The sequence below is a fragment of the Amphiprion ocellaris genome, chromosome 7 (assembly GCF_022539595.1).
Source record: "Amphiprion ocellaris isolate individual 3 ecotype Okinawa chromosome 7, ASM2253959v1, whole genome shotgun sequence".
Taxonomy (NCBI): Eukaryota; Metazoa; Chordata; class Actinopteri; family Pomacentridae; genus Amphiprion; species Amphiprion ocellaris.
The window spans coordinates 30,359,316-30,378,870 of NC_072772.1; the positions used below are offsets into that span (position 1 = coordinate 30,359,316).

Genomic DNA, 19,555 nt, shown 5'->3' on the forward strand with positions numbered 1-19,555 from the left:
GAAAAGATAAAAGTTTCATCACCGTTCAACTGAGCATGGGCTTCCTCCATCTCTTGGAGCAAGTCCTAGCAGGCTGACTGAGGGGCAAAACCAGACACGCCGGCGAAGGAGGGGCAACTGAATTCACTTCAATAAACCCTCCAGCCTTTTTCCCCCTCATGCACCTATTGTTTGGCAAGGAAGACAGAGAAGCTTTTAATTAATAATACATAAAAATGCATTTGCTGACAGTTAAATTAAATAAATACGGTCTTTTGTCAAATGATGCTGCTGTAATTAGAGGGTATTATTAATTGAATCAGGACTATTAAAGCAAGAGTAAAGTTCAGGGTAGATGCAATCGTAACAAAAGATTCTGGAAGCCCTCTGGCAGGGACTCAGCTTGCTGAGCCAGTAGGTTGAGTCTCGAAGACATAATCATGTATTCTACTGCCCTGAAAGAAAGACAAACACACCTTCAATGTTGCGACACTTCTCTTCAGAAGCCATTTCCGGACCTCGCTGACTGTGCATGCAAGGCTAAGAAAAATTACAATACTGCCAAAGATAGTGAACCCAGTCAGCTTATCAGTGTGTTGACAACAAGCTTTATTCAGTTCACCGCCAATATTGTCGCAAAATAGTTCCCATGAAATTATAGTTTTACTAAATAAAGTAAAATCAGAATGGGGCAGCCTTGAAAACATCTCATACAAATCTACACTTTATGTATTTTGCAGTCAGTGCTGGCCGTGAGTCAATTATAAGATGGTATAAGCGAAACAGAAACAGATTGAAGCCAGCATCACTTTCATAGGCACTTAGGAGTTTGATTGCTTATTATTATGTTGCTTAACAAAATCTAAATTAATTCTTTGTGGCAATGTGTCCAAGCAGATGGTAAAAATGCAAAACTAACACACAAACTCAAAATTCAATTTGGTTTAATTTCGCTTTTGTTTTGTTTTTCGTCAATCTGCTGTTGCTAATCTCTTAGATCTTTAAGTTGCTGCAGTAGGCACGTTTGTTGAAATGCATTTTGCTGGGTAATAAAGTGCTTTGATAAACAGTATGGTGCAGGACAGTATGCACTGAGATCAATGGAAAGTACACAACCGTACAAGCTTCACGTCAGAATTTCTTCTGGTGTCGAGAGCGGTTGTTGACTGAGGATGCACGACGCTTGTAATGGCTTGTGACTTTCGCTTCTCTGGTCTGCAAACACAAACAGAAGGGAAGGAATAAAAGATTTTCAACAACTATTTGTGTTAAGGAAAGCAAAAAAATCCCTTAGAAATACTCACATAGGCGGGATCAATAAGTATGAGACCATGAATGCCAGTATTTCCCCCAACATGTTCCTGTACACCTGCAAATAATAACAAGAAGGAGTGCTTATTCTGCATTGAAATGACATAACACATAATACAATTCAACCGATCTGCTAATGCAAACAGCCTTTGCAAAGTGCTCACAGTGCAGCTGGCGGTTGAGTCTGTCTAGAGAGAGAAGGATTTTCTTCTCCTCCAAGGAAATGGTGGTGAGCCCCTGCTGTCGGCTGTGCTGCTGCACTGTTCCAGATCTCTCTGTTTGGGCGGTCTCCATGGCAGCAACAATATCCCTGTCTTCTAGCAGGCCTTCAGCATGTACTTCAGCAAGGTGTAACTGGGCTGCAGTCTCAAAACCTGAGTGCACATGACAAATTACATTAAAGGCATGCAGTCTCACCCGTTTCCACTTTAATTCTGGTGTAGAATATGGTGTATAGCATAGCTGTACTATTATACTTCTAAATTTCTAATGTTTGGCTATGCATTACATAATATAAAGCACCGTTGAAAAGTTTGGGGCCACACAGACAATTTCATGTTTTCCATAAAAACTCACACTTATTCATGTGCTAACACAACTGGGTTTTCTAATCATCAATTAGCTTTTCAACACCATTAGCTAACACAGTGTAGCATTAGAACACAGGAGTGATGGTTGCTGGAAATGTTCCTCTGTACCCCTATGGAGATATTCCATTAAAAATCAGCTGTTTCCAGCTAGAATAGTCATTTACCACATTAACAATGTCTAGACTGGATTTCTGATTAACTAAATGTTGTCTTTGTAGGAAAAAAAAAATGCTTTTCTTTCAAAAATAAGGACATTTCTAAGTGACCCCAAACTTTTAAACGGCAGTGTACATACAAGAGAGAACTTTTGTAAAATTTAAGAAATTAAAAGTTTGGTTAAAATCCAAACACAGGCACAAAATGTACACAATACCTTCATTTGGAAAGGCCGTGTTGTGATTAACTGCAAATGGTCTGGCCAGCTCTGCAGTCTGTTTTGTTGGCTACACAAAGCAAAATAAACACGTCAAACCACTAGATTGACCTTACATAATATTTATGCAGCCTATAGAAAACTGTAGATGACGCACAATTACAGAGCAACTTGTAAAGAAATTATTTGTGGATAAAACTGCCAACTCAAGTCCATCCGGAATGTCCTGTCTGGAGGAGCATAAACTGCCATATCTAATCAGCTCAACCAACACTATGGACAGCACGAAACGGAGTGTAAAAACTGATTCAACAAGTTGAAACACACCCATTTATTATGCTTTAGAAGTTGCTCTCACTCTTCCTTCCCACAGGGCAACTGCACAACTGCAAGCAGGTACCTGAGAGCTCTGAAGAAGTCTTCTGTTCCCTGAGCCAGCAGGCTGTCGGCTCTGCTCAACGCAGGGTTTCCGTAAAACTTGCCCACTCTCTGGGGCATGTCTTCTGAGGATAGTTTTTCCTGTAAGAAGATGCATTCACTGGAAATATAACTACATCAACAAGCAAATTTGAGAAAGCACACATGCAAGACAAGATACAACTTCAGATAATTGTAATGCAATTGTTATTGCTGTTTGGTGTATTGCTAGGAAAGCGAAATTGATTATTTGGGGTATATTGTGCAGGCACACCTGGATGTATTTATCCATGTTGCTTAAAACGATAATGCGAGAATATATTCAGCTGCAACCATGAAGTAATTATGTTAAAAGTGCATCCTTTAGGAGTCTTTGATGTAATGGAAAATAATGTCTTAGTTCCATCTGATGTCTTTAGTAGAAGGAGCTAATGTGAGTTTCACTGTTCAGAGCATTGTGGGAGATTCAGGTTTGAGAAAAGGCAGACAACAGACTATTATGAGGCAGTAATTAAATTTTTAAAGGTAAACTAGGTCCGCCTTTCCAGATATTGTTGTCTTCTGTATCTGAAGAATATGTTGTCCTTTCAATATCAAAACATGAGTTAGCTGATCCATATGTCAGTAATTGTGTGGATCAATTTGCAACATGTAAATAATGACAAACACTAAATGTTTGAGAAGACAGATATTTCTGCAAACAATGAAAAACAGCTTTCAGTCTGAAAGGATCTCTTGGGAATCTTACACAATTCACACAAACAGCAATTAGGTAATTCATTGCATTTCCTATCAGTGTGACTACATGTGAGGACAACTGCAGTAAAAATAACAGACTCAAATAGTACCTGAGGCTGTATTTATGTTAAGAATAAGGCATAAAAAGGAACAGTATGCAGTACAGTTACTGTTCTTAAATTGTTACAGTTTGAGTTTGAAAGCAAGTGGTTAAAAAATAAGCCTGAGAGAAGCTCTTTGTTAATTTAAATGTCATCTCTGCAGGCGTACAACTAAGCCTACACCGTGTGAGGTGCTGCTAGCCAAAATATACATTACCATCCTTGGTGGTTAAGGCACTGCGGACGCCGTGCCAGAGCTGTGAAATCTCCTCATCTGTGGGGGTGCAATCTAAACAGATACTTCTTTCATTGTACGTCATCCCTCTTCTTCTGCTGTAGCTGTGAGTTTCCTGCTGACCTGAGTTGGACGTGCTCTTTGTGTTGACCTCTGAGAAGGGGCAGGTATACGAGGGTGGCAGAGGTGTGCACATAACAGCACTATCTGTTGTGATCACATGATGTGCGTTAGGTGAGAAAAAGCCCTCAGAGTTGTTCTTGTGCAGGGCCTGCCCTACAGCCAGGGCCTGTTTATAGCCCACGGTGGCAAGATCCATGCCATATGGAGTCTTAGTGATGTACGCCGTCTTGTCTTCCACTGATTCTATCCGAGGAGGTGGGCGGGGCACCATAATCTTCCCTTGGGTTTTGGCAATCTGACTCACCTCAGTGGCAGATTGAGGTCGTATGACAGTGCCCTTTCGTGTTCTTGAGGAAACAGGACCCGCTCCGGCTCTGGCAGAGCGTTCTCTCCGAGGGACCTTGGGGCCACCGGACCTGGTGCTGCTCCGCGGCACCTTGACCTCGTCTGCTCGTTCCTGGGCCGTGCTGACTTGAACCCCAACATCTGCCCATGCTTCTTTTGTAAAGTGATAACCAGTGGAGGCTGCCGGGGTCATGCTGGGTCCTGGCTTGAGAGTCCCTGAGACTGTAGCGTGACTTAGCTGGTGGTCCTCTGAGTTGTTTTTTGATTGACAAAGATTGGAAGACTTGTCCTTCATCTGTTTCATTGTGTTCTGGTCTTTGGCCTCTTTTTCCAAATGTAACTCGTCAAACCAGCGGAGCTTCTTTTTGACAGTGGTGTTGCCTGCCATGTCCTTAGTTTTAGCCCTTGTTAATTCAACACTATCTCTGATTGCTAATGCTACTTCTTTTGTAAAAATCAAATGTCCTGAGCCGTATACACACGTGGTATCTCTTGACATATATTTTGACTGCTTTTTAAGGATTCCTTTAATAAATCTGACTTCACATATTGAATGAGATGTCGCAGCTGGAACAGGGAGTTTTGGTAATTCTTCCTCAGGACATTCAAGACATTTAGGTGTGTCTGGCTGAATATTAGATTTGCATACGTGTTGCAACAATGCCGTATTTGTGGGCTTCTCAGTTTTGGGTTCTGAGTTTGAAATCTTATTGAGATTGTTTATGATTGCACTAGATTCTTTCTGGGATGACATATGGTGGTTTTCTTTTCCTGTTTGCTGAAAAGTTCCTTCCTTTGACAAATTATCTGTTGTTTTGTCATTCAAGAAAATACTTGGCTTTGGGGAAGCCCCAAACAAAATGTCTTTGCTGTTGCCATTTTTGGAAGCCAAAGGAATTTCTGTAGCTGATGGATATTTTAATTGTCTGTCATCATGGATTTTCTGCTGTCTGAGATCCAACAGAGCCTCTTGTTTGGGATATGAAGACTCGAGTGCTGCGTTGCCAAGAGCAACTCTATTTGTAACAATGGTGTTGTCAGTGGGACTGTTTTGTGCGGAGTTTACCTCGAAGTGCTCTGGATCTCCACTACTAATTTTACAAACAGTTAATAAGTTGCTGTTGTGCAGAGCGGGCTGGCTCTCTGTTTTGGTTGTTTGCTCAACAGATGTGAACCCCCAAGAAGTTTTAGGAATTTGAACCTTATGATTAGGCCGTTCAGAGTCCATTTGCTTGCTCTGCTTAGGTTCAGGCAGTTTTCCTGATCGGGTCAAGTTATCACCAAGAAGCATCATCGCTGAGAAAGAAGTTAGGTCTGACGATGGACACAAATCCTGCTGGTTTCTCGGGTCTGGATGGGTCTTCTCTGAGTGAAGCAAGAATGATGAATAGGAACTCTGCAGATGTTTTGCGCTGTGGTTGGGGTCCTCATTCTCCAAACTGTCCTTACTTGAAAGGCTCTCAGAGTTACAGGAATCAGACAGGTGACTAGCCTGAAATATGGAAGCAAAATTGAGCTGTTGTGCAAAAAATATTAATATAGTTTACAATTGTCTATATATCTAGGGGTGGAACAAGTAATAGTTATTTGAGAAAGAGATAGGAAGTGGTCCAGTTATCTCTCTTAAAGTGAATGTTCATTTCTGGTGGTCCTGTTGAGGTACATCTTAATTTCATGACTGAGATTACATTTCTAATTTTTTCTCAACAGCAATGTCACAGAGTAAAATAGTTTTGCTGGTTTCAGAAAGTATTTCTAAATGGTAATAGGAACTTGTGTTTTATATTTCTTGCATTTGAATGGAAAAATGTGTTTTATTGAGATTTCCATATTTTTTAAAATTTTTTTTAGTGTAAGGAGATTTGTTAAACCAACAGTTAAGTCAAGTCTAACAATTATCCACCTGCACCCAGGGATTGATGGAGCCAGATTTGTAATTTATTTATTCATATTTATTAACTTAAGACTATTGGTTACATGAAATATAATTTTTGGAAGGACTATTCAGTCACATTTCACTAGAGGGTGCTGTAGCTTGTGTCAGCATTGTGAGAGAAATGGGTTCACGTCACACTGCTGCCCCCTAGGGTCATTTTGTGTAGAATGAGGTACTAATAGGATGTACTTTAACTATACAGCATTCTCATCTATGAAAAATTCACAGATTCAGCCATGGACTCAATCTATCAACATATTTTGCCTCACACACCACAAAAGAAGTGTCAATATTTTAACTGCATTTTTAGATTTGTTATGTCCATAGTGAAAGTGGTTTGATTCAAATTATCATTCTGTACAATGAAAGCATAATATAATTCCACAGTTTCCATCAAGATAAAAAGAAATTTGGTGTATGGAGGGACAACACAATGATTTATTAATGCAGAAGTACTGTTAGTTGAAACCAATATGGCCAGTTCATGCAATGCAACTGATTTTTGTCACCAGAATCTTCAAGTTTTGATTACTTTGTTAGAACAAAAATGAAATTCCTTATTAGAGACCATATTTCAAATAGTAAAAATATATGGAAAGCTAATTAAAGTAGAAACAAGAGAGTAATTTCTGTGACAGTGTGTCTAAGGCTGCAGACTGACAGACACAACTGGATGAACACAAAAATTGCGGTTGATTAAAATTTGAAATGACAGAAAATAAAGTGTCAAGGCCAGACTTCATCGACTCCCTCAGGCTGTTTTTCCATTTGCTCATGTTAAGATAGGAGCTGGCAGACCTTCCCTCCCTGGAAGACTCTCATTCTTATCAATTTTTCAAGCAATTTCTAAACTTCCAAACTTAAAATAGATGGTATCCTAGCAAATACGTAACATCAAACAATAATAAAGACTGACTCATTCATTGGAATCTGGTTTTGGAGGAAGTAACCTCCTGACCACCCACAAAATGTTTTGTTCCTCACACACTGCGGTGAAGTAATAGTAAAAATACCTGTGGACTGGTATCTTGGTGCTTCTCTGTTCTGCTCTGTTCCTGAAGCAGTTTAGTGTAGGCCTCCACGGCAGAAAGTGCTTGGCGGTAGGAGGATTTGGAAACTGTGGGAGGCTTAGGAGAGGGCGTGCAGCTTCTTTAGGAAACAGCAGAAAAACATAAACAAAAGGCATGACTCTTCAAGCTAGTAAGAAAGGAAAGATTACGCAAAAATACTTTACAAATCAAAAGATTTTGGACATAAATATCACCAATGTTTGTGTGAAATTGTGAGATTTTACACTGACAGCAGTGACAGGGGTGTATGCAGTATGTGAAATGATAAAACTGTCAATCTGACTTTTTTACCTGCTAATATTACTGTTGCTGGACAAGAAAGATGATGACTGCCGGGTGTATGAACTCAAGGTGCCTTGAATTTGGTTGAGTGCATCTTCGATATTTGTGACATTCCTTCTAAAAGCTATAACACCATAAAGAAAAACATAGAAGCAGGAGTATGTCAGGAGTGTTGGTGGGTTATTTCTCATTTGTAAGCAGTATATTTGATATACTGCACTAACATTGTCTACGTCTCTGAGATGGAGGTAGATGGGCTCTTTGGAAGCGCTCAGTGGCATCCTGGACCTGCTGTCTGCGTTGCTGTAGGATGTTTTCTCTCAGACGTTGCTCCTGCATGTCCCATTGCTTCCGTCTTTCATCCAAAGCCCTGAGCCATGAAAAAGAGTAGAGCATGAACCTTGGGCACATTTTAACTGATTAAATCTAGTCTGGCCATGTTTTTGATACAGAAACCTGAGTCCATTCCCCGAGATATGATTTCAGCATTGTCATTAATAAATTAAAGCTACCGGTCAGTACTAAGTTCACTAAGACATCAGCAGAGTTAAAGAAGTTCATCATTATTGGATGTGTCAAAATGGTAAATTAAACAGTGTTGAGAACCAGAGCAAAAAGCAGCTAGGCTTTAGTTAACACATTTCTGCCCTGTTAAAAATAAACAGATTCACTGTTATCTTATACACATTATCTAATATCATTAATAATAAATGCAACTTATAAGAGCTGCACATTTGGAACTTCAGTAATTAGACTCTGCACTACAGTCCTGCATAAAAAAGGTCTTGGCCCCTAAAACTTAAATGTACAAACTTGTACCTAATATGCGACCTTGTTTAGATTAAGAGGCACAAAATAAGTTTCGGTTCAAAGTTTAAATCTTCCATTTCTTCCCTCTATTTAAATATTGTATAAAAATGTGTTTCTGGATCAACTATGGCAGACACTGATTTGTTATGTTAGCATAAAATGGAAGGGCTTATCCACCGCCTTATAATTTGTCCCTGCTTTGAATAGAAACAAAGATTATTTTTAGATTTTTTTCCCTTATGTAGACATGTCCATAAGCTACATATAATTAAGAAATTATTGTCACCGTATGGGTAAAACCCAAATCTGGCTCTAATATTAGACAATACATGTGACCTCACAGCTACAGCTATCCTCGCATTAACCTTTTTTAAGCTCTTGGTTTAAAAAAACGACGTCTCGCTTTTAGCCTCTGCTGATAACTATGGAAACACACATTTAGAACAGTATTAATATCTGTATGGGGCTGAACTTAGCAGCTTTAGCCGTCAGAGAAGTGACCCTTCAGTCACCGCTCTGGGCCAGCGGATCTATTTTCAGGTCCAGACAGCAAAATCCTGTCAACATCATCCATCCCTGAAAGGTGCTAAGCCCGGGACAGAACTCTGAGCTGTCAGCCCAGGAGGTGTGTACCGTGCAGAAGCAAAACAAACAACATCCACCTAACAAGAAATATGGAAGATGCTGTTTATGTATTAGGAAGAAACAATAAATGGACAGGTTTGGGTTGCAGAAATCAGAGAGTAGCTTGGTCTAGGATAAGAGATTCTACACTTAATGATAGCTAAAACATCAGACACTTAAACCTGAACAATAATACCAATAACGTTTGCAAAATTACTTTCCTCAATGGTATGTGCAACATTAGTTTGGATTTTGCGTTTGATATTTCATTTTTCATGTGTAAAATTTCATTGTTATGTCTGTTAGTACTTTACTACCCAAGTATCATTACCAGTATTACTTCTTACTTTTCTGCTCTACAGTTTTATTTTAAGTTTACTTACTTTATTTTCAGAAATGTATCTTACGTTTATCTTATTGTTTTCCTACTAGACACTGCAGTCCTTAATGATATGCAATTTTGTCTCTAGAACAATATCTGGCTAAAGAGTTTCCTTAGGGATTAACAAAGCTTCATCTTGTCTAGTCTTGTCTAAACACATACATGAATAATTATTTTAAATCTGACCTCCTGCGTCGGTTGGTTTCCAGGGAAAATTTGCGAGCTCTGGCTTTGCATAACGTCTGTTCTTCAGCCAAAAGTTGTCTCTCATTTTCGAGGCCTCCATTAAGTCCCAACCTCAAATTTCTGGAGGCAAACAGCTAAAGAATAGGGGTTTAAATGGCAGTTAAAACATGGATGTATGTTACCTAAATGTAACTTTCCACTTAACTGAATGAAAAGTACTTATTAAGTTGTCACAAATTAGACAGACCGGTAAAATAATACCACAGTTTTGGTCATGACTGATCTTAACACAGGTCTAGACATGTATTTTTTACAAACTTGACAAAATAAACAACTACATATGTGAAGGATACGGTTGGTAGAAGAAGTTTTCCTGAAGAACTTGCATCCTCCGGGGCTGTCGATCCTTGCAGACACCGAGCAGACATACAGGTTGAGCTCTGAGCAAAGCTGCTAGCTGCTAACTTGTCCTCTTTAGCTAACGTCGGCGGCGCTAAGTCAACTTATTCAACCGTTTTCAGGACGAAGACAAACTAGCAGAGGAAAAGTTCGAAACCACATCGCGGCAGCTTCTCCAGAAATGCTTCTTGTGTCGTTTAAAAGAGTAAAAATAAGTCTTCAATTAAGTTGGTTCGTGTAGCCGCTTCAGCTGTCTGTGTACAATCCGTCCATGATAGCAACCGAGGACGCAGTTGCTTGACAACCGGCAGAAGGCTGTTATTCCCGCCGCGTCCAGCAGAGGGCGCCGGGCTCAATGTTAATGACGGTATGCTAACTTCAGTACACCCGGAAGTGTCGTAAACTATACAGATTCAGCAACAAAGTGTGCAGAAAAACACGTGAAAACAAATATCTAAGTAAATTTAAGCGAAAAAGAAAGCAAATTAAGTGACTAAGAAATATTCAAAATTAAGAGGAGCTACAAAGAGTGATACTATTGGCTTAAAACGATGTTTACTTTGACGGTTTTGGTAACTGTCAGAAAACGGCAGCGTATTTGAAAGCACCTTAACGTTTCATATCTACTCCAAAGTTAGATGCTTTGATTGCTGATAATCAGTCATTAAAAAATGTATGAATTTTAAGTTTTGTTTGAGATGAACATAATTTATAGAATTTTAACTGGTCTCTTACAATAGTATATAAAGGGATTTTTACAAAATGCCCTAAATATGAGACACAATTTACTTACTTAAATTGAAAATAGAATGAAAAAATATGGACAAAAGACCGGTTGTGTTTAGTGCATATAATGAAATGCCCATATACTGTGAGGATTGTCAAAATCTTCATTTAAACAGTCTGGATCCTGATAATAGTTTGTTTTTGCATAGCTGGAGTATTATACTGTACTAGTGCTATATAAAGATGCATTGGTATTCTGATGCAACCGTGCTTTAAGAGGATTTGGAAAAATGAATATGCTCTTCCCCTGATTGTTTATGCTGTTATATGGACAGGATGCTACTGCATAATCTGTCTTCACTGTGTCACACCATATATGGGGGGGCTATTGCTTGTAGCCAGCACTCTATAATTACAAATTGTTTTAAAGAATCTTCTGTACCCATTTATGTCCCACCCAATAAATGATTTAAACACAGCTCTGCTTTAATAACTTGCAAATTAACAAAATTAAACATAATCTCCACACCAGAAAATAAATGTACACATCGTGTTCTAATACAAACACTAAACTCTGTAAGGAAACCGCCCACTAGGCGTGCAAAGGCAGCGCTGTCAGCATCCAGATCCAAGGTGGGATTCTAGTGGGTCTGACAGGTGGTTCAGAGGCTGACGTGAGGAGGGTTTACATGAGGTGCAGATGGTCGCGTTTGGACTTTAAAAAGAAAAAGTAAAGTCATTTGGAGGACCAGTCTTTTCTAAGGTTAGTGGAACATCCTCTTAGATTTTATTATTTCTGTAAAGCATGAGATGCATAATGTGGATAATGAAATTCTGTGTCTTATTTCCAGAGAAACATTTGAGAAATATCAATGCTGGGAAACCCTTTCAAAGAAATATTGCTGTTTTTTTTTTATCAGTTTGTCTTTCATTGACATATATACTTATGCTTTACTATTTTATAGTATTAGAAATGATAACATGACATGCACAGAGCCCATTTGCAAAAGAGATAAAAGGCTACACACACACACACACAGCATCAGTGTTATTTCCAGTTTATCATGCCACATAGCATCTTTTCTTTCCTTTCTCAACTAGTCACTGACCCACCACCGTCTTTGAGCCACATCCCAGCTACCTGTCAGGATGCAGAAGTGCAACATAACAAAAATAACAAGGCTTTCTCAGAGATCCAGGCAGGTAAACCTTGTGGAACAACCAGATATGCCAGTTCAAAGACAATAAATCTCAGCAAATGTTCTTTTTCTATGTCATACTAAGGATTTCATCTTAGTTATTATTTTCTCACCTTCCCTAGCTGAACTGCAGGGCACCCTTCTTAAATGATGTAGTCTCTGCTAATATTGACTAGGTGCCAAACATGAATCATTTGGCACTGCTCAAATTCTGCATATAGTGCATTGGCTCATTAGATTGCTTAGTCATGTAAAATCCTGTTTACTGTAATTATGACTGTATGAAGGGGTGTTGTCATCATCTTTTATCATCTGCCCCGCAGCGATTTGCTCTTGAGGTAACAATGTTATCCCAATTTAATTAGTAGGCAGAAAGTAGATTTACTTGTTTGACAATGACACAAGATGTAATTAGCATTAAAAATAGCAATTCTTGTAAGGTAGTACTTAGCAGATCTTTGTCCCAGGTATGTGGTGAACGCCACAGTTAACAAGTTTACCATGATTTTACAGAGGTATTGTTGTTAAATATTCCAGAAATGCAAAATAAATGTGGTCAGCTATCAGGCAGAGGCTGAGTGGATGGACAGTGTGATGCCAGGAAATGAAGGAGAGCAGATGATGAGACTGTGGGTGGTGTCACACATGTAGTGTGAGTTATAACTCAGCTGAGACCAACTGTGCATTGGACATTGTTGTCCATTCACTGCTTGGATCACTGCTGTCTCACTCTCAAAGAAATCTAAACAGAGCTGAAACAATAAATAAGCAGCCAGATCAATAATGTGTCTGCTTAGAGAAAAAAAATATAGGAAGTCCTAATCCTCCTGAAATGGGAGTGATTTGTTTTTGGGAGTGAAAACTAAGTGTTTTAGTGTAACAGTCACAGCTTCACAAAGTTACAATCTGTATTTGCCATCCCGTGAGAATCTTATCATGTGACTAAGCTGTGTTTACTTGTGTTTAGATGGAGCAATAAAGGGAAAGGCATGATGCTACGACAGACTGCAGCCAAACCCCACAGACAAGCTTTACGAGGAGCTGGTTATCTGCTTCACGCCCAATCTTCCTCCTGCCTTTCTCTGACAGAGGAACTGTTTTTAGAAGCTGCAGAATATGGCAATATTCCCGAGGTGAGGCGGATGCTAGAAGAGCTGCCAGGCCTCAACGTCAACTGTGTGAACTACATGGGCCAGAATGCACTGCAGCTGGCAGTTGCCAACGAGCATTTGGAAGTTACTAAGCTTCTCCTTAAGAAGAAAGACCTCGCCAGAATAGGAGACGCTCTGCTGTTAGCCATCAGTAAAGGTTATACCCGCATAGTAGAGGCCATACTGAGTCACGAGGCCTTTGCAGACAGTCGAAGGTTGACTAACAGCCCCGGCCAGGCGGAGACACACGATGACTTTTTCTCCTATGATGAGGACGGCACACGTTTCTCTCTTGACATTACTCCCATTATACTGGCCTCCCAGTGCCACGAGTATGAAATCGTGCATATACTTTTTCTGAAAGGGGCCCGTATAGAGCGACCCCATGACTACCTCTGTCAGTGCATGACCTGCAGCGAGCAGCAGAGGCACGACTCTTTCAGCCATTCACAGTCCCGGATCAATGCATACAAAGGTCTAGCCAGTCCGGCATATCTTTGCCTCTCCAATGAAGACCCGGTGATGGCAGCTCTGGAACTGAGCAATGAGCTTGCAGTTCTGGCCAACACTGAGAAGGAGTTCAAGGTGCAGTATATAACTTTGAAATTAACTTTTTTCAAAAAAATATAGCTCTTTATCATCCATCTATCTACCCATCCATCCATTATCTATGCTTCATTAGGGTCATGGGGGCTGGAGCCTATCCCAGCTGACTTGGCAGCTGGGATAAGAAGTGGACAGATTAGAGTCTTTAGTTTATAGTTATTTTTTTACTTTTACAGAATGATTACAAGAAACTGTCCATGCAGTGTAAAGATTTCGTGGTGGGGCTCCTGGATTTGTGTCGAAACACAGAGGAAGTGGAGGCCATTTTAAACGGGGACACTGAGGCACGTCAAAGCTCTGAAACCTGCAGTAGACAAAATCTTATCAGGTTAAAACTGGCAATAAAATACGAACTTAAAAAGGTAAGCTTGAACTTCTTTGTTTGCATCTTCAACTTTGTGGTTGAACAGATAGTAAGTAATATTTTTCCCTCTTCTTGTTGTTGTCCATCTGTCTGCCTGTCTTTTTTCGCACAACCACGCAAAAACCAAACCCGCTTATTTGAAACAGTTCGTGGCACATCCAAACTGCCAACAGCAACTTCTTTCCATCTGGTACGAGAACTTGTCCGGGCTACGCCAGCAAACAACAGCAGTAAAAATTCTTCTTGTGCTTGGTGTAGCTGTTGGGTTGCCTGTCCTGGCATGTATTTACTGGATAGCACCGTCAAGTAAGGTTAGTCACAAAACTATGTTCAACTTAGTAATATTTTTCTAAGGAAGCATTTCTGACACCTTTAATAGAATGAAAGAAATAAACATTGGGCTTGGCATCAAGGTGGTTTCATGTTTGCTGGAGGTTGAAATGGGCCAGTGTGACAACAATGCTAGCAACTAAAGCAGCAATATAAGGGAGTTACGGATTTGTTAGATTTGTATGCTGTTTTTCTGTTCACAGATGGCTAAAAACTCTTCCACAGATATGCTTTTCTTTTGGTGACTGGCTCAGTCACTGCTATATAGGAGACAGTTTCGCCTTTTGGCCTTAACTTTGAATTTATATCTCATGGTGCAAAGATTAGATTTTGTCAGTAGCTGCATCAACAACATGCAGAATGGATATTAAGAGTTTGGTGCAGCTCATACTAATGTTAAACTATGTTGTCTATATCGTTCTCTTCCTCCAGATAGGGAAACTAATGTGTGGACCTTTCCTGAAGTTTGTGGCCCACGCAGCTTCCTTCATGATATTTCTTTGCCTGCTGGTCCTGAACGCAGCAGACCGCTTTGGGGGAACATCACTGCTGCCTAACATGACCACCCACGATTACCCCTCACAGCTTTTCCGTATGAAGACCACCCCGTTCACATGGATGGAGATCCTCATCATATCTTGGGTCATAGGTCATTAGTGTAAACATACTTTCCGGTCCATCCTCTGTTTTCCTGATTAATGCATGCAAGTCACAACCACCCATCAACTCCTTTCCCATTAAATTACTATATTTTACATTATGCAGATTTTTTCCTCTCTCATTTTTCTGATCCTCAGCCTTGTCTGCTTCTCATGATTCAAGTCAGGCTCCTACATTTACAATTACATCACACTCCTGTGCATGCCGGGCCAAGGATATCACGACTCATTCAGGAGTTATAAATCCCCAAACATCTATCACGGCAGGAAATTGCCCACATAGATAATTATGCATTCCTACCACATGAACCATAATAAATCAACCTGGTAATGACTTTCCAAAGACAAAAAGGCAAGGTAACACTTTCAGTTAGCTCTACAGGTAAAACTTTGCAGCCACATTACTTATGCTTTGCCAGTACACAGCGATAATAAATCCTGTGTTGACTATCAACTCACATCTTATTTATTAAGTTTGTATCTATTCAGTATTTGAGAGAGAAACACTGTAGCTGTCAATCAAATGTGTGATTTTTTTTTCCCCAACAGGGAAGATCTGGAAGGAATGCAAAGGTATTTGGTCGCAGGACTTCAGGGAATACATCTCAGAACCCTGGAACCTTCTTGACTTCAGTATTTTGGCCATTTTTATGACCTCTTTCATTGCCAGATTAATGGCTTTCTGGCATGCATATTCTGCACAGTGTTATATTGACAAGCACTATGCTGACTTGTCCAACAAGACTTTGCCCTTCGAGATACAATATTTCCAGCTGGGTAAGTGTGGGCTAAAGAATTCAGATATAAATAATGAGTCAATAATTTGTTTCTCAGAATAAACTTTAAATGTTGTGTAAAATGTGTAAAAAGGGATTTGATTTTCTGCCTCAGACTTAAATATTAAGCTGCACCAGAGTTACTCTGCTTACTTATTTACAGAAAAAAGCATTAATCGCATAGGTGATTATCTTTTAATTTGAGACCCAGAACCACCAAGCTGAGTAAAATATCTGCACAGCGTTTGTAATCTACTTCATTTTCTGGTTAAGTCATTATCAAAAACATCCAGGCTATTTAGTTCTTTAAATTAAGAATCCTAACACCAGCAGCGATATTCACAGAGTGAAATTTTCTGGCATTAAAACTGTAATCATAATCAGCATTTCTTTATTTTCAGCTCGAATTCACTGGATGCCCTCAGACCCACAGCTGATTTCTGAAGGCCTCTATGCAATCGCAGTTGTGCTGAGCTTTTCTCGTATTGCATACATCCTGCCAGCCAATGAGAGCTTTGGACCTCTGCAGATCTCTCTGGGAAGGACCGTAAAAGACATCTTTAAATTCATGGTGGTCTTCGTAACAGTCTTTGTGGCTTTCATGGTGGGAATGTTCAATCTGTACTCGTACTACCTTGGAGCCAAGCACAACGACGCCTTTACGACGTATGTGTCAACCACAGACATTAATGCAGCTTTCAGTAAAATGGCTAAATCTTTTATCATTGCGCCTCTGGATACCATCTGTGTTGAAATAATACCATGCAAGGCGAACACATTGGTTGCACTATACTAATTTAATTCCCATTTCTCCGTACCTCCAGGCTTGAAGAGAGCTTTAAAACGTTATTTTGGGCCATCTTTGGATTGTCAGAAGTCAAATCAGTGGTCATTAACATCAACCACAAGTTCATTGAGAATATAGGCTACGTGCTGTACGGGGTGTACAACATCATCATGGTGATTGTCTTGCTGAATATGCTCATTGCCATGTTTAACAGCTCCTTCCAAGAAATTGAGGTACAGCTTAACAATCCTCGCTTCTAAATTAGCGTTTGTTTTTGTGTCTTGAGCAGTATCTGTGCACGATAATGAACATTTTTTTGTATTTGTTCAAAATTTGTTTTTGGAATAAGTTATATTAACCAAAAAATGGCTATAAATGTCAAGACTGACTATGAAATTCATCAGCATTCTAAACATTCAATCAAATGTTTTCTCTGTCTCTTATCCTTGATCACCCTTTCTTCTCTGTTCATTCAGGATGATGCAGATGTTGAGTGGAAATTCGCCAGAGCCAAACTTTGGTTTTCTTATTTCGAGCACGGTGGCACACTGCCCGTGCCCTTCAACCTTGTACCAAGCCCCAAATCTGTAGTTTCCCTCCTGCTGGGCGTAAGGGAATCTCTCTGGGATGCACCCTCAAGCAAAAGCAAAGAAAATTCAACCGATGAGATGGAGCTTAACAATGTGAGGCAACAGCTGCTGACACAAATGACATTTCAAGCAAGAAATGACTGAATTAATTTTGTTGGATGTAAAATAATTACTACAGATTTCAGTTATACATATTATAGTGTTTACATGTCTACGAAACCCCAAGTGTACTTGCATTAACTGCACTTCTTTTCCTGTTTGTTGTTTCTTATCTTAGCTGAGGCGACAGGAAGATAGAAGTGGGGATGAACCTCTTTGTCCAACGCGGCACCAAGTAAGGCAGTTTTTATTTCCACATGTTGACAAACTGGTGAAGAACTGAGCTGTTCAAATGACAACAAGCTGTCTTTCTTGAATGGAGTTTTACCCTCATAGTGAACATGAAAAATACAAAGCCAGTAACTCATTTTAGTGCCTTATACCCAAAGGACTCATTAAGATACTTATAGGAAAACTGTGGTAACCACCCAGAAAATGTGTCAGTCACTGCCACGTAGTGTATAATCAAGCATGTTCATTGAGCAAGTTGGCAGCTGTTTCTTCCTGAAGAACTTGTTTTTATAGAAACAGATACTGAGTCCTTTGAAGACTCAAATGGTCCGTTCTTCATTGCAGAAAATAATGACTTGCCTCATCAAAAGATTCATCTTGAAAGCGCAGAGAGACAAAGATAACGATGAAGTGAACGAAGGTGAGTTCAGCAAGTTGTCTGGATCCACCGCTTTTTATGTGTTGATGGCAAAATTACGAAAAACATCACTTGACATTGTTCACATACTGTGCCACAGGTGAACTGAAGCAGATCAAACAGGACATCTCCAGTCTCCGCTATGAGCTGCTGGAAAGGGGGAACCGTGACATGAGAACACTGGGAGATCTGGTCAGGCAGCTGGGAGAAGACATGCATGTTCAACAGAAAGGAGACAAGACGGATGAGATGGACATACTTTCATAAAACATGGAAATATTAGAGATGTGCTTACTGGTCATTCAGTCTGGGTCAAAAGGCCCGTAGGCATAAACTTACACACACAATACATATTTTCAACAAGAACTTACCAGTTAAAAGTAAATGTTATGCATTCACGAAGAAATTGTTTCCCTTTTTTCTGTAAAAGAAATCATCAGATGCTCTCTTCTCCAGTGCCTGTATCAGTACAGTTAACCACATGGTGGCACTAATGAAATATTTTCTTGTTGCTCAGGCTCTGCTACACTAATCTACACTAGTGACTGCTAACATATGATGCTGCCTGTTGCCAGCTGTTGATTTGATGTGATTTAGAGATTATTTATCCATTTGAGCAGAGAAGTGGAAAGCACTTGAGATAAAACAGAAAAACATATGTGTGAATATGTTAGTGGTAATTTGTAATTCACCTAAAATGACAGCTTTTGATGAGAAGTTACTTTTAACTGTAACAAAACTGTAACAAAACTGTAAAAATGAATCAACAAGACGGTCGCATAAACAGAACATTAACTATGTTAGATTTTTTTGTGTGTGTTTTATTAAAATGTTCATTATCTAAGCATAGCGTCTAATGAATGTAACTAAAATTTATGTTATCTAAACTTCCATGGATTACAGAGGGGTTTTGGGTTTTAAAAATCTTTGCTGCAGATGCTGTTGTGCTCTTTGATACATGCTGTGACGCAAGATAAATGTCTAAGAGCAGTCTGACCTGTTGTGTCGACAAACAGCTCACATCCATATAGCAGACCAGAGGACTAAAAGCTACCACCAGACTTAAGCTGTCAAACTCCTGAATAAAGCTACTTTGAAGCATTTATGTCAAGAAAAATGGAGGGACAGACACAACTGCTACTAAAGCATCACAATGGATGAATTGACCACAAAACTCTGTAAGGTGAACATGATGAAACCCAATAAAATGCATTCATGTGTCTGCATTATTTGACTGCAACAGTACCAGAACGTGGCATCATGTAAGAACTGAAGGCTGCTGGTCGTCACCACAAGCTTCATTTACAGACAAAAGTCTGGTGTAAAAACCAGGCCATTACAGCATTTGAAGAATACGTCACATAGATATGAATGCAGGACTGTTATCTAAGAATTAAGTGTGCCACCGTGTGAGAATCCCCTCGGTTGTCAGAAACATGACGCAGGAGATAGGACCAAGGCCTGTGTGTGCATCATAATTGCAGGCATCAGCAACATCCAAACTTGACTGATTATGTGGAATAGTAAAACCACCTTTGTTATCTAACTCCGATAACAGAAAGGGAAATTAGATGAGAACTGAGAGAGTCACTCTTAAGACACAGTGACCTTAAGACGTATAGATGACTGCAAAACACAAGATATTCTCAACTTAATTAAAGTCTCTTCACGTACAATTGGTCTAGTTCACAGTAAAACCTGATTTTTTTTGTCTTAAG

The 19,555-nt window shown here is 39.6% G+C and overlaps 2 protein-coding genes across 5 annotated transcripts; one reads left to right on the forward strand and one right to left on the reverse strand.

Annotated features, from left to right (window-relative positions):
* Window positions 1–559: 559 nt before the first annotated feature.
* On the reverse strand, window positions 560–10,217 carry cep126 (centrosomal protein 126). 3 transcript variants are annotated; one of them, XM_023280485.3, is made up of 11 exons: window positions 9,856–10,216; window positions 9,503–9,622; window positions 7,725–7,870; window positions 7,510–7,624; window positions 7,162–7,294; window positions 3,727–5,704; window positions 2,654–2,772; window positions 2,254–2,323; window positions 1,455–1,664; window positions 1,284–1,348; window positions 560–1,194 (listed from the first exon to the last, which is right to left on the reverse strand). In XM_023280485.3, exons 1-11 carry the CDS (start codon window positions 9,888–9,890, stop codon window positions 1,111–1,113), a joined length of 3,075 nt encoding a protein of 1,024 aa, XP_023136253.2. In that variant the 5' UTR covers window positions 9,891–10,216; the 3' UTR covers window positions 560–1,110. The 3 variants fall into 3 exon arrangements, 2 of the variants coding, with proteins under 2 accessions (XP_023136253.2, XP_023136252.2); XM_023280484.3 differs by having other exon boundaries at window positions 7,162–7,297; window positions 9,856–10,215; XR_004848205.2 differs by lacking the exons at window positions 560–1,194; window positions 1,284–1,348 and having other exon boundaries at window positions 1,603–1,664; window positions 2,581–2,772; window positions 7,162–7,297; window positions 9,856–10,217.
* Window positions 10,218–11,260: 1,043 nt separating this feature from the next.
* On the forward strand, window positions 11,261–19,066 carry trpc6b (transient receptor potential cation channel, subfamily C, member 6b). Of its 2 annotated transcripts, XM_055011930.1 has the most exons (13): window positions 11,275–11,390; window positions 11,729–11,830; window positions 12,794–13,562; window positions 13,760–13,945; window positions 14,094–14,258; window positions 14,710–14,926; window positions 15,486–15,713; window positions 16,114–16,378; window positions 16,537–16,732; window positions 16,976–17,182; window positions 17,367–17,423; window positions 17,765–17,840; window positions 17,938–19,066. In XM_055011930.1, the coding sequence occupies exons 3-13, from the start codon at window positions 12,816–12,818 to the stop codon at window positions 18,102–18,104; spliced, it is 2,511 nt and encodes an 836-aa protein (XP_054867905.1). In that variant the 5' UTR covers window positions 11,275–11,390; window positions 11,729–11,830; window positions 12,794–12,815; the 3' UTR covers window positions 18,105–19,066. The 2 variants fall into 2 exon arrangements, with proteins under 2 accessions (XP_054867904.1, XP_054867905.1); XM_055011929.1 differs by lacking the exon at window positions 11,729–11,830 and having other exon boundaries at window positions 11,261–11,390.
* Window positions 19,067–19,555: the final 489 nt, after the last annotated feature.

Coding starts and splice junctions, on each gene's coding strand:
- cep126 (XM_023280484.3), bottom strand. CDS start 9,890: ATGCAAGTTCTTCAGGAAAACTTCTTCTACCAACC. Junction 7,871..9,502: donor GAAACCAACCGACGCAGGAG/GTCAGATTTAAA, acceptor TTCATGGCTCAG/GGCTTTGGATGAAAGACGGA. Junction 7,298..7,509: donor AGCAACAGTAATATTAGCAG/GTAAAAAAGTCA, acceptor TGTTTCCTAAAG/AAGCTGCACGCCCTCTCCTA.
- trpc6b (XM_055011929.1), top strand. CDS start 12,816: ATGATGCTACGACAGACTGCAGCCAAACCCCACAGACAAGCTTTACGA. Junction 14,259..14,709: donor GGATAGCACCGTCAAGTAAG/GTTAGTCACAAA, acceptor CTCTTCCTCCAG/ATAGGGAAACTAATGTGTGG. Junction 17,841..17,937: donor TAACGATGAAGTGAACGAAG/GTGAGTTCAGCA, acceptor ACTGTGCCACAG/GTGAACTGAAGCAGATCAAA.